Source organism: Nyctereutes procyonoides, unplaced genomic scaffold (genome assembly GCF_905146905.1).
Source record: "Nyctereutes procyonoides isolate TBG_1078 unplaced genomic scaffold, NYPRO_anot_genome, whole genome shotgun sequence".
NCBI lineage: Eukaryota > Metazoa > Chordata > Mammalia > Carnivora > Canidae > Nyctereutes > Nyctereutes procyonoides.
Window position 1 is genome coordinate 16,230,796 of NW_026575037.1, and position 13,657 is coordinate 16,244,452.

Consider the following 13,657-nt stretch of genomic DNA (forward strand, 5'->3'; position numbering starts at 1 on the left):
TACCCCAGTATTATCAGAACTGGGTGGTTTTCTTTTGTTGACCCTTCATATAGTTTATTAAAGAATTCATTTCTCTGTCATTGTGATCTATTTTCTTCAATACCATTTCTATTTCTTCTCTCACAAATTCCTGTAAAGAGATAAAGAAATTATGACTACTTTTGTATTTCTGAAATGTATTTCTGAAGATTTGTGTGTGTGAGTGTGTGTGTGTGTGTATGTGTGTGTGTAGGCTTCCTCTTCTGAGAAAAAGATATAATAAAATATTCCTAAGTAAAGATGAGGTTTTAATAAAATCAATAAAAATAGCTATGATTTACCATGTATCTACCTTAAAATTTTAGACTATAAGCTTCATGGGGTTAGGTGCCCATTTATCTCCAGTACCCAGAACAATACCAGGCACAGAGTACCTGTTCAAGAAATATCAGTACAAAAAAAAAAAATAAATAAAATAAATAAAATAAAAATACATTTAAAAAATAAAGAAATATTAGTAATGTAATAAATTGACACCGGACACAATGTTAAGAGCTTTACATGTGTATCTCATTTAATTCCAACTTCCTCCCTACCTTTTACCATATACACACAAACATACAACTTAATGAAATAGAGCTCTTTATCTCAGATGAAGAAATTAATATTGAGATTTAGCAATTTATTCAAAGATACATGGCTGATAAATAAATGGTCTAACTCCAAAATTTCTCTTAATTAGGGTTCTATGAAGAGAACAAAGTTGGAATGCCTTAGGTCATGATGTTCTATCACCAGGGTAACATTTCAGTAGGCTGATCCAAACCAGTGGACTTCAAACAGGCTTTGGGTTGCTGTGCATTAAAGGTAATTTATAATAACATACCTGTAGAAGCAATAGTATATTTTCTATATATACAGTTGATTCTTGTTATTGTAGTAGTTATATTCTGTAAAGAGGCCTCAAACATTGAATTAGCAAAAAGCCCCGGCGCCTAGGGGAAATACAGGGTTAGGTTCTTGTGAGCCTCTGGTCATAACATTTTTGTCACAATGATATGTAACTTTATTTTATGTATCTATTTCTGTAGAGGCACGTTATTATTATTATTATTTTTTAATTTTTATTTATTAATTTATGATAGTCACAGAGAGCGAGCGAGAGAGAGGCAGAGACACAGGCAGAGGGAGAAGCAGGCTCCATGCACCAGGAGCCTGACGTGGGATTCGATCCCGGGTCTCCAGGATCGCGCCCTGGGCCAAAGGCAGGCGCCAAACCGCTGTGCCACCCAGGGATCCCCATTATTTTTTAAAATTTATTTATTCATAAGAGACACATAGAGAGAGGCAGAGACATAGGCAGAGGGAGAAGTAGACTCTCTGCAGGGAGCTTGATGTTGGACTGGATCCTGGACCCCAGGATCAGGCCCTGTGCCAAAGGCAGATGCTCAACCACTGATCCACCCAGGTGTCCCTAGAGGCACATTATTTAATATTTACTGTTGATTCATTAACATTGAATTCCCAGGGATGCCTAGGTGCGGCAGCAGTTGAATGGCTACCTTTGCCCTGGGCGTGATCCTGGGGTCCCAGGATAGAGTCCCACATGGGGCTCCCTGCAGGAAGCCTGCTTCTCCCTCTCTGTCTCTGTCTCTCTCTCTCTCTCTCTGTGTCTTATTCATGAGAGACACAGAGAGAGGCAGAGACACAGGCAGAGGGAGAAGCAGGCTCCACTCAGGGAGCCCGACAAGGGACTCGATCCTGGGTCTCCAGGATCATGCCCTGGGCTGAAGGCAGGCACTAACCACTGAGAAACCAGGGCTACCCTAAATAAAATCTTTAAAAAACAATTGAACTCACAACTTAAAGCAGTATAACATAACTCAACCCTGAAGAAAGCTTATATAAGGCATGTAAGGCACAATGCAGCAGCCTTGCTGCTTAGGAGCACTAGAAAGCCCTTTAGCGCTGTACTTGGGGGGCATCCTAAGAAAAAGACACTAAATAGATCAGGAAAAAGACACTTGTTTATAGTATGAGGGCTAGAGCAAGAAGGCAAAGTGTCCCTTTGTTTGACCTTAGCTGGGAATATGCACATCAAGGAGACTCAAATTTTTGCAGTTATGTGCATTTCTGGGAATGATGATGAAAACGCCACGTGTATTGATTTTGAGATAACAAATTTTTATGAGTAGGCAAATTTGCAAATATGAAATCCATTAATAATAAGGATGTTCTCGACATATATGCTTAATATTTTTATTTATTTATTTATTTATTTATTTATTTATTTATTTATTTATAAGATTTAATTTATTTATTCATGAGAGATACAGAGAGAGAGAGGCAGAGACACAGGCAGAGGGAGAAGCAGGCTCCATGCATGGAGCCTGATGTGAGACTCCATCCCAGGTCTCCAGGATCACGCCCTGGGCTGAAGGCGGCGCTAAACCGCTGAGCCACTGGAGCTACCTTCAAAGTCCTTTATTTTGTTGTTGTTGTTGTTGTTGTCGTTTTTAAGATTTTATTTTATTTTTAGGTAGTCTCTACACCCAACATGGGGCTTGAATTCATAACCCTGAGATCAAGAGTCGTGTGTTCCATCAACTGACACAGCCAGGGGCCACTCAAATCCCTTTAAAAAGCCATAGGTTAGGGACATCTGAGTGGCTCAGCAGTTGGGTGTCTGCCTTTGGCTCAGGGCGTGATCCGGGATTCCCATGGCCTAGTGCCACACTGGGCGGGTTTCCTGCATGGAGCCTGCTTCTCCTTCTGCCTGTGTCTCTACCTCTCCCTCTGTCTCTCGTGAATAAATAAATAAAATCTTAAAAAAACAAAGCCATAGGTTATGCGCATTACTTATCTTCATTTAAAAAACCGTAAAACTGGGTGAATTAACCAGAAATCATCCTGTTGTTATGTCATACACAGAGTCATAGACACGCGACTTCTACACTAACACAGGGACCCCATGCTCAAAAGGGACCCTGCACTTGGCTTAATGCTCTGCTATTGCCATCTTGAAATTTTATTTTTTTTAAAGATTTTATTTCTATTTATTTGAGAGAGTAGAAGAGAAAGAGAGAGAGAGATAGCAAGAGAGAACATAAGCAGTGGAAGAGGTAGCTCAGACTCCCCCTGAGCAGAGATCCTGATGTGGGGCTCCATCCCAGGACCTGGGGATCCTGAGCCAAAGGCAGACGTGTCACAGACTGTCACCCAGGTGCCCCTAAGTGTGGATTAAAAAAAATCTTGGGCACCTGGGTGGCTCAGTGGTTGAGTGCCTGCCCTTGGCTCAGGTCATGGTCCCTGGGGTCCTGAGATCGAGTCCCATGTTGGGCTCCCCGCAGGGAACCTGCTTCTCCCTCTACCTATGTCTCTGCCTCTTCACTTTGTGTCCCTCATGAATAAATAAATAAAATCTTTTTTTTTTTTAAGATTTTATTTACTCATGGGGGAGACAGGCAGAGGTTGGCAGGGGCATGCATGCCCCTGAGGAATCTGATATGGGACTGGATCCCAGGACCCTGGGATCACGACCTGAGCCAAAGGCAGATGCTCAACCACTGAGCCACCCAGGTGCCCCTAAATAAATAAAATCTTAAAATAAAAAATCTTGACTGCTATTCTTTGAGCTTCTTGAGTTTATGGAATAGTATCATTTATCAATTCTGGATATTTCTCAAACATCTTTTTAAATCTTGTCTCTGCTTCATTTTTGTCCTCTGAATTTCCCATTTCATGTAGGTGTGACCTCACTGTGTCCTCCACAAATTTAACTTTTTCATACTTTTTGTCTTTTTTGTCCTTCTGTGCTGCATTCAGGATAATTACCTCTGATTTATCCCCTAGTCCTTTAATTATCTCTTCATCTGAATCCACATCTGCTGCTAAACCTACATTTAAATATTATTGAATAACTTTTTCATTTCTAGAAGTTCTCTTTGGCTTCTTGTTTCTTTTTTTTTTTTTTTTTTTTTTTTGGGGGGTGGCTTCTTGTTTCTTGAAGATAGCTGCAAACTGTTTTCTCGTTTCTTTAAGTGTAGTATGTTAAAAAAATAAAAATAAAAAAAATAAGTGTAGTATGTGTCTTTGTTCTATAATTCATACCAGGCTTCTCACGTAGTAGATTTCATGGTTTTGTTGCTGCTGTTCTCACTTTACGATGCCTCATCTACCTTTGTGCTTGATTGATTATCGTTGGCTATGTGCTATTTGTTACCTTCGAAAAAGTACTGCTGGGAATTCCCAGAAGCCTACGATGGAGTTCTTCCAGAAAAGAGTTGAGTTTCCTTCTGTCAGTCACTTACTTGGGTGTCATCCTAGTCTGGAACCCCTTCAGCTAAATTCTTGCCACCACCCTTGCTTCTCAGCTTGGTGTTTCTTGCACCATTCTTGTTTTTCAGCTTGACATTTCTTGTAACTGCTCTAGTTGTGAATTTGGCTGGAAATACATGTGAGAGTCAGGAAGCACTTAAAACTTTTCATGGAGGGATTTTCCCCCAGAGCTGTGCTTAGTGCTAAAGCAACATTCTTCCGGCAAGTTGGTGATGGAATGTGAATTTCTTTCTTATCCATACTCACCCTGAGGGCGTAACCTTTTGGAGGCCAACTTAATATGGAAAAGGTTGCTTTAGGCTCTCCACTGGTGCATAGCTTTGGGCTTTGATTTTTCTGTCCCTTGTAGGGTAGGCTAGCAGAATGACTTCTCTAACCTCCAGGATCAGAAAATGTCCTCAGGCAAGCACAGATTGTGTCTACCTCTCTATGTCCTCGTTCTTGCTTTCTTTCATTTTGGACTTGATATTTTCTAACTCTCTTATCATTTCATGAACAAACTTAAAAATTTCCCCAGAATTTTTAGTAGTTTTCACTGGGAGCTATGTCTGAATGAATAATCTAGTCCACCATAGTCACTTAAAAGAAAGCTCTGTTCATCTATATAAAATGTTAATGTGAGATTGTTTTTAAAGATTCTATTCATTTATTCATGAGAGACACAGAGAGAGAGGCAGAGACACAGGCAGAGGGAGAAGCAGGCTCCATGCAGGGAGCCCAATATGGGAGCCGATCCCGGGACTCCAGGATCACACCCTGGGCTGAAGGTGACACTAAACCACTGAGCCACCCAGGCATCTCCTACCTGATGCTTTCCTGCATTTTCTTAATTTTCTACATGAATATATATTATTTTAGAATGAAAAGAAACAATGAGAGTCCCTAAAATCAAGAATGAATACACTGTATTAGTTTCAAAGACAAAATATATATATATATATTTTTACAAAATATATTCTTTTTTTTTTTTAATTTTTATTTATTTATGATAGTCACACACAGAGAGAGAGAGGCAGAGACACAGGCAGAGGGAGAAGCAGGCTCCATGCACCGGGAGCCCGACGTGGGATTCGATCCCGGGTCTCCAGGATCACGCCCTGGGCCAAAGGCAGGCGCCAAACGCCTGCGCCACCCAGGGATCCCTACAAAATATATTCTTATTCAAATCTTCTTTTTCTGATCTTTATTTCCTGAAGAAACATCAAAATACAAAAAGAGCTTTGGAAACAATGATAAAAATGGAATGAGATGTGGGGTGAGGGGCACAGTAGTGGTGGTGGCATTTTACAGGAGGGGAAAGAGGAGTGGACTATAATACTGATGTCAAGGTTAAGCAGCCACTGATGGTACTTTGTCATTTGTTTGCAGGACAGCAGGAATCATTTGATGATTCCTTTGCCAGCACAATGACTTCTACAAACAGGACCAGTGAAATAATTGAAAAGCTTAAAGCAAGCAGACAATGTCTCCTGGAGGAAATAAATGAAAAGCGTGAATCCAACTGCTTTGTGGAAAGAAGCAATCAAGTCAGCTCACTGAGAGTTCAAAAGAGGCATTTCAGCACCGCCTATCAGTCCTCTACTCACACTCAAATTAAAGAATCTGTTCCTGACAGTGGCAGGAGCTCCTGGATTAAACGGAGTCTCCTTGCTCACCCAGAGAAAAAGCACTTTCCTGCAAAAAGTAAGTTGTTATAGTAGGATTCCCACCCAATTGACAGGAGGTATTTATAAGTAAACTTGAGGAGAGTTTCTGGGGTTGAGAGAGTTTCGGTAAGTATCACTCTGGGATAGTTTAAAGGAAATCTGTCTGAAGTAAAAAGCATCAATCAATGAGGTTAGGTGATGTAAGATCTACAATAGACCAGATTCTCAGTTTCTTATGCTTAGAGAATCCCAAGCTTCACTTCCAGGCTGACTCATTCAGTAGGCTCTCCTTTAGGTCCCAGAATCTGCATTTTCAGCAGACTAAGGAGAGCCTGAGAACCATCATTTGAGAAAAGTTGATATAGATCCTTATAATAGACAAAAAAAAAAAAAAACAACCTCCAGAGACTTCCTATCTCACCAATTTCTGTTGCCTCTGCAAAAATTTCACGTACAAAATTGAGACCAATAAAAATGATTTTGATGACAAATATCAAACAAGAAGCCCCGAGTAACAATTATAAAATGTGGAAGGAGGTTGGCATAGGGGTTTGTGGTGGTGGTGACATTATTTTGCAGGAGGGAGAAGAGAAAGGGTAACTACTCTTGATTGTGAATACTTGTTTCTTTTTTTTTTTTTAAGATTTTATTTATTTATTCATGAAAGACACAGAGAGAGGCAGAGACATAGGCAGAGGGAGAAGCAGGCTCTACACAGGGAACCTGATGTGGGACTTGATCCCTGGACTCCAGGATCAGGCCCTGAACCAAAGGCAGATGCTTTAGCTGCTGAGCTACCCAGGCATCCTTGAATACTTGTTTCTAAGTCAAGACAAGCAACTGATGGTATTTTGTTATATATTTGGGGAAAAAAAAGAGTGTAATTATATTAAATAAAAACAGCATGATTAAGTTAGATCAGAAAGAAAAGAATCACTGTTTTGGAGACTTAACTTCTTTGATGAGGTGGTTGTGACTTTCCATTTGACCCATGATCTTAGTAAGTGATACAGAGAGTGATACAGTGTGGCATGGGAAACAGATTCTCCACTGTGTTTGAAATTTAATTTGTAATAGCCATGTGTTTATTTTACTCAAAACATAACTCATTACAAGGAAGAATTGCTTTAGTGCTCTAAGTGGATTTGGATAATCTTTTATTCTGCTTGAATTACTTGGAACCAGATGAGTTCAGCCGCACGAGTTAAGGCACTAGTAGGTTAGTCCTCACAAGTTTTTTTTTTTTAGTCCTCACAAGTTTAATGGTGGAGACTAATATCCACCTTATATGACAAACATAATTTACCATTTTGTGAATACACACGGTTTTCTACAAAACAGAGTCTAACAAATGTAATTTAAATAGCCAACATTAAGGACGTCAAGGTTATAAACCAACAATTCTGGAACATTCAAACAAACCTATATTATTTTATTTTATTTTTTTAAAGTTTACCCGTTCAAACAGATGCCCTTTTGATAGTTTTTTTTAAGTGTTTTTTTTTAAGATTTTTAAAATTTATTTTTCATAGAGACACAGAGAGAGAGAGAGAGAGAGAGAGAGGTAGAGACATAGGCAGAGGGAGAAACAGGCTCCATGCAGGGAGCCCGATGTGGGACTTGATCTCGGGTCTCCAGGATCAGGCCCTGGGCTGAAGGCAGGCGCTAAACCACTGAGCCACCCAGGGATCCCCAAACCTTTATTTTTTAAACAATTTTTTAAAAGATTTTATTTATTTATGTGAGACAGGGAGAGAGGCACACATAGGCAGAGGGAAAAGGAGGTTCCCTGTGGGAATTCCGACTGGGGCTGGGAGACTTGATCCCCAGGATGCTGGGATCATGCCCTGAGCTGAAGGCAGATGCTCAACCACTGAGCCACCCAGGTGTCCCAAAACAAACCCTTGAATATTGCAGAAAAGCTCTTTGTTTCTCTTAAGTAAATAGACTCAAACAGACATTCAACTTTATGATGACAAGATACAGAATAAGCATAAACCTGATTTAAATGTTACAGTAGTTAGCATGTAAATACATGCTTTTTCTATTTTAGTCTAAAAAATTAGTAGTTCTCAAAGGGTGGTCTGGAGACCCCTGCGCATTCAGGTCTTTTTCAGGGACCCATAGGGTCAAAGCTATTTTCATAATGATGCTCAGATATTACTTACCTTTTTTACTCTCAGGGGAGTACAATGGAGCTTTCCAAAAGCAATATGACATGCAATTGCATCATTCTTCCGACCATTAGATGGAATGTGGACTTATATTCTTGAGCTTTAAATTTTTTCTCCATTTAATTTTTTAAAATTTTATTTATTTATTCATGAGAGACAGAGAGAGAGGCAGAGACATAGGCAGAGGGGGAAGCAGCCTCCCCCATGGGGAGCCCGATGCGAGACTTGATCCTAGGACCGTGGGATCACAACCTGAGCCAAAGGCAGATGTTCAACCACTGAGCCACCCAGGTGCCCCTCCATTTAAATTTCTAATGTGATAAATATTGAAAGATATAACAATGAACAAAACGTGATAGGGTCTTTAATAATTCTCAAGAATATAATGGATCTTGAGACCAAAAACCTTGAGAACCATTTGTTTTTTTTTTGAGAACCATTTGTTTGAACAAGTGGTAGGTAATTATTGACACAGTGCTGTGTATTCCCAAAAGCTTATTAGAATTTTTTCCCATGGTTTTCTCTCTTTTTTTTCCCCATGTTTTTCTCATTAATCTCTAAGGTCTTTGATTTCAACTTTAATTTTAATCAAGGATAAATAAGAGATATTGGGGCTTATTATTATTATTTTCACAAGTAGAAAGCATGTGGGTATAGAGAAGGGTGCTGACATTTTTTTGAGTTTTTTTTTCTAAATACTTTTACTTTTTTAGAAAGTATTTTGTTCCTGAGTGTATATCAATTGAGAGATAGATAGAGGTAAAAATTGGTTTTGTTCCTGGAAAACTATCTTTTTGGGAGAAATTGACTTAAAAGCAGTGAAAGTTGGGGTGCCTGGGTGGCTCAGCGGTTGAGCATCTGCCTTTGACCCAGGGTGTGATCCTGGGATCCAGGATCGAGTCCCACATGATTCTCCTTGCAGGGAGCCTGCTTCTCCTTCGGCCTGTGTCTCTGCCTCTCTCTCTCTCTCTCTCTCTCTCTCATAAATAAATAAATAAATAAATAAATAAAATCTTTAAAAAAAATAAAATTTGATGAACATATTACTCCTGTAAACCATTGACGAATATGTATTGATTTGAATGATAAACATCATTAACTGTAAAATAATATCCTCTTTCTATAAGATGGCCCATTTCTCTTCATCTACGCTTAGTTTTTAGGTGATCCCAACGAAACAGATTGCTGGTCTTCAATCTTACAGGGCTTGAAGAATCTCATCTCTATTTTGATAACTTCCACAATGCTATTTCTGGCCCTGACCTTTCTTCTGAGAAGTTTTATATATCCCTCAGACTGCAGGTATCAGACTACCACCTCTACTTGATGTTAACCCATTGCCTAAAAAGAATTCCTACCCTTTAACCCTAAACATAAATACTCACCCCTGCCTTTTCATTTTGGAAAATGGTCAAAAATCTAGGAGTAACTCTGGTTCTCTTCTTTGTCTCACGTCCTACATCCGATTGGTCGGCAAATCCTGTCTACTGCTCCCTCAAAAATCAGTCTCTGAATCTGACCACAGCTGCCACCCTGCTTCAATCCATACTCATCTCTTTCCTAAAGGATAGCATGGGCCTGCCGTTTGCCCTCCAGCCGCCATTCTTGATGCCTCTCAAATTTCTTTCTTTACATGACCTCCTGAGTGATATTTATAAAACCTACATTAGATACGTCATTCATTAGTCAAAACTGGCCTATGGTCTCATACCACACTTAGGTAAAATCCACACGCCTTATCCTGTGCTTAAAGGCTCTCCATGAACAAGTCCCTGCTTACCTTTTCACCCTTATCTCTCCATTCTCCCTGGACTCATTTCATTTAACCACCTTGGCTTTCTTTCTGTTCCTGGGACACAGCACTCCTGTTCCCACATTAGGGACTTGGCACATGCTGTTCCCCTGTCTGGAACTCTACTTCCCTCACTTTATTCAGATCTTGTTCAAAAACCAATTAATCAGAAATCACCCTATATAGGGACGCCTGGGTGGTTCAGTGGTTGAGCGTCTGCCTTTGGCTCAGGGAGTGATCCTAGGGTCCTGGGACTGAGACCCTCATTGGACTCCCCACAGGGAGCCTGCTTCTCCCTCTGTCTATGTCTCTGTCTCTCTCCCACTGTGTCTCTCATGAATAAATAAATAAAATCTTTTAAAAAAATCACCCTATGTAAATAGAACTTCCCAATATCTTGCAACACCACACCTGGTGTCCTTTTCTTCAATAATATTTGTTACTCCCTAATTTAGCTCCTTGATGGTATTGGTTTCTTTTCTTTTTTCTTTTCAAAAAACATTTTAAAAAAATATTTTATTTATTCATGAGAGACACAGAGAGAGAAGCAGAGACATAGAGGGAGAAGCAGGCCCCTTGCAGGGAGCCCGATGAGGGATTCCATCCCCAGACTGGGAATCATGCCCTGAGCCAAAGGCAGATGGCCAACCACTGAGCCATGCAGGGATCCCAGTATTGGTTTCTCCGTCGCTGTTTCCATTCCATTCCTAGAATGGTGTTTGGGGTTGATAAAGCACTTAGAAAATACCCATCTGATTGAATATATATTAAGACATAGAATGTATTTTTCCTGAAGTCATGGTAAATCTTACCTTATTCTTCTCGAAACCAGTAGGTGTGCCCTTGGGCGATGGCTCCCAAACTTAGAGTTTCTCATGGCATGTGTGTTGCTGTCCAGGTTCTTCAGGAATGGAGGAGGATAATAAGAAGGTACATTTGGCTGGGTATATACAGTAAGGATTAGAAAGTACTTTACTCTTTTCCTTTTTTTTTTTTTTAAATTTTTATTTATTTATTTATTTATGATAGTCACAGAGAGAGAGAGAGAGAGGCAGAGACACAGGCAGAGGGAGAAGCAGGCTCCATGCACCGGGAGCCCGACGTGGGATTCGATCCCGGGTCTCCAGGATCGCGCCCCGGACCAAAGGCAGGCGCCAAACCGCTGCGCCACCCAGGGATCCCTACTCTTTTCCTTTGTACATACCTATGTTAGAGGAAGAAACACAATTCTTTCAGCAAATTTTAATGAGTATCTGCTTTCTGCCAGGCACTGTTTGGGCTTGGCAATACAGTGATAGAGTGGATCCACTTGATAGATAGAGATAGGTAGTTATAAGGTAAGAGCTTTGGAGAAACATAAAGCAGCAGGATGGGAGTGAATAGAAGTTCTGGTTAGAGAATGCCCTGTTGCTCATAGAGCTATGTGGTTAACATTAGGGCATGTGGGCCAATGCAGAACTCCTGGCTTCTTTTTTTCCCCCATTATTTTTATTTGTTTTATTATTATTATTTTGATCATGATAAGTATACTCTTTAATCTCCATCACCTATTTGACGCATCCCCCCACCACCTCCCCTCTGGTAACCATATACTAGGACTCTATAGTTTAGAATCTGTTTCTCGGTTTGTGTCTCTCTCAGAACTCCTGGCTTCTTGAGATAGTCAACTAACAGGAATAAGGAAGAGAATGAGATTAGTCCCAAATGGTGGTGAGACGACTAGTGTTAAAGATGAAAAAGGTTGGGGACTTTGCTAAGAGCACTTGGAGTTCTGGGAACTCGTCTTTGCTTCAATCAATAGTAATATGAAGACCAGGGAATGAGTTTTCTTAGCCAGAGGTCTTTAAGCTCTTTTTTCAATCTTTCACCTGGAGATGTCGAGGCCAAAAGAGGAGCAGTGTTACTTACTTAAAAATATTAGCCTTAAAAGCTGAAGATGCGGGTGTCATTGTTCAGCATGTTATAACAAATCACAACAGATGGGATGCATAAACAAACTTTCTCATAGTTCTGGATGCTGGAAGTCTGAGATTGGGGTGCTGACATGTTTGGGTTCTTGATGAATGCCCTCTGCCTGGTTTAGAGAGGACTGTTTTCTTGCTGTGTCATCACATGGTAGAAAGAGCTAGCTAGCTCTCTGGCCTCTTCTTTTCCTCTTTCTTTCTTTCTTTTTTTTTTTTTTTAAGATTTTATTTATCCATGAGAGACACAGAGAGAGAGGCAGAGAGCTAGGCAGAGGGAGAAGGGGACTTGTTCCCAGGACCCCGGGATCACGACCCAAGCTGAAGTCAGATACTCAAACATTGAGCCACCCAGGCATCCCTCTCTGGCCTCTTCTTCTAAGGGTATTAATCCCACTTATGAGGACTCCACCCTCATGACTTACCACCCAAAGGCCCCCAGCTCTTGACATGGACACACTGTGATTAGGGTTTTAACATAGGAATTTGGGGAGGTGGGGGAAACACATTCACTCCGTTGCACCTGGGTTCACATTCTGCTTCTGCCATTGACTAGGGTCATACGCTTAGTCATTTAGTGGTTTTTTTTTTTTAAGATTTTATTTATTTATTCATTCATGAGAGACACAGAGAGAGGCAGAGACACAGGCAGAGGGAGAAGCAGGCTCCATGCAGGGAGCCTGATGTGGGACTTGATCCCGGGACTCCAGGATCATGCCCTAGGCCAAAGGCAGGCTCTAAACTGCTGAGCCACCCAGGGATCCCCTCATTTAGTGTTTCTAAGCCTTATGTTCTATATCTGTGAAGCAGTACTCATCCTCCTTGCCCTCAGGGTTATTCCAGAACTACACATAATTATATAACAACTATTTACTTTTTATTTTTCAGATAATGCCATATTTGGATAAAGTGCATCTCCAGAGACACAAAGAAATACAATCTCTTTGATCCTTCTTCAATGTCTGTCTTATTGACAAATATTAATTATGAAAGAAGTAAAAGAATTATTCACTAGATCACCAAGAAAACATTTTATTGTCATATAAAATAGATCTTTCTTTATTCATTCCATCCCATTATTTAGACTTAGATGTCTTGGAAAGGTTTTGAGTGATTAAAGATAGTTTCAAGGATGAATGACCAAAAAGTTCACTTTTATAGTGATGATCTTTTTTTTTTTTTTAAAGATTTTATTTATTAGAGAGAGAGAGCATGAGCAGGGGGAGGTATAAAAGGAGAAGCAAACTCCCTGCTGAACAGGAAGCCCAATGATGTGGGACTGGATCCCAGAATCATGACTTGAGCCAAAAGCAAACCCTTAACTGACTGAGATACCCAGGCACCCTCATCTTCTCTTTTATAACCTAAAATATTTTTTTGTGGGGGGGCAGCCCTGGTGGCTCAGCAGTTTGGCGGCGCTGCCTTCAGCCCATGGCCTGATCCTGGAGACGCAGGATCGAGTCCCACGTCAGGCTCCCTGCATGGAGCCTGCTTCTCCCTCTGCCTGTGTCTCTGCCTCCCTCCCTCCCTCCCTCCCTCCCCCCCCCCTCTGTCTCTCTGTCTCTCACGAATAAATAAATAAAATCTTTAAAAAAATAAAATATTTTTTGAAGTTTATTTATTTATTTAAGTAATCTCTACATCCAACATGAGGCTCACACCCACAAATCTGAGACCAAGAATCACATGCTCTTCCGACTGAGCCAGCCAGCCACCCCTAACCTAGAATGTTTATTTATTTTTTTAAATATTTTTTAAAATTTTTTT

General features: G+C 40.4%; 1 protein-coding gene across 1 annotated transcript; it reads left to right on the forward strand.

Annotated features, from left to right (window-relative positions):
• The first annotated feature begins 5,723 nt into the window (after positions 1 to 5,723).
• Positions 5,724 to 12,798, forward strand: SPATA45 (spermatogenesis associated 45). The gene is made up of 2 exons (XM_055319070.1): positions 5,724 to 6,000; positions 12,779 to 12,798. The coding sequence occupies exons 1-2, from the start codon at positions 5,724 to 5,726 to the stop codon at positions 12,796 to 12,798; spliced, it is 297 nt and encodes a 98-aa protein (XP_055175045.1).
• The last annotated feature ends 859 nt before the right edge of the window (positions 12,799 to 13,657 follow it).

What these genes read in the sequence shown, in the direction of transcription:
- SPATA45 (XM_055319070.1), top strand. Translation starts at nt 5,724, where the DNA reads ATGACTTCTACAAACAGGACCAGTGAAATAATTGAAAAGCTTAAAGCA. An exon ending in AAAGCACTTTCCTGCAAAAA is followed by an intron (nt 6,001 to 12,778) that starts GTAAGTTGTTAT and finishes TTTATTTTTCAG; the next exon opens with ATAATGCCATATTTGGATAA.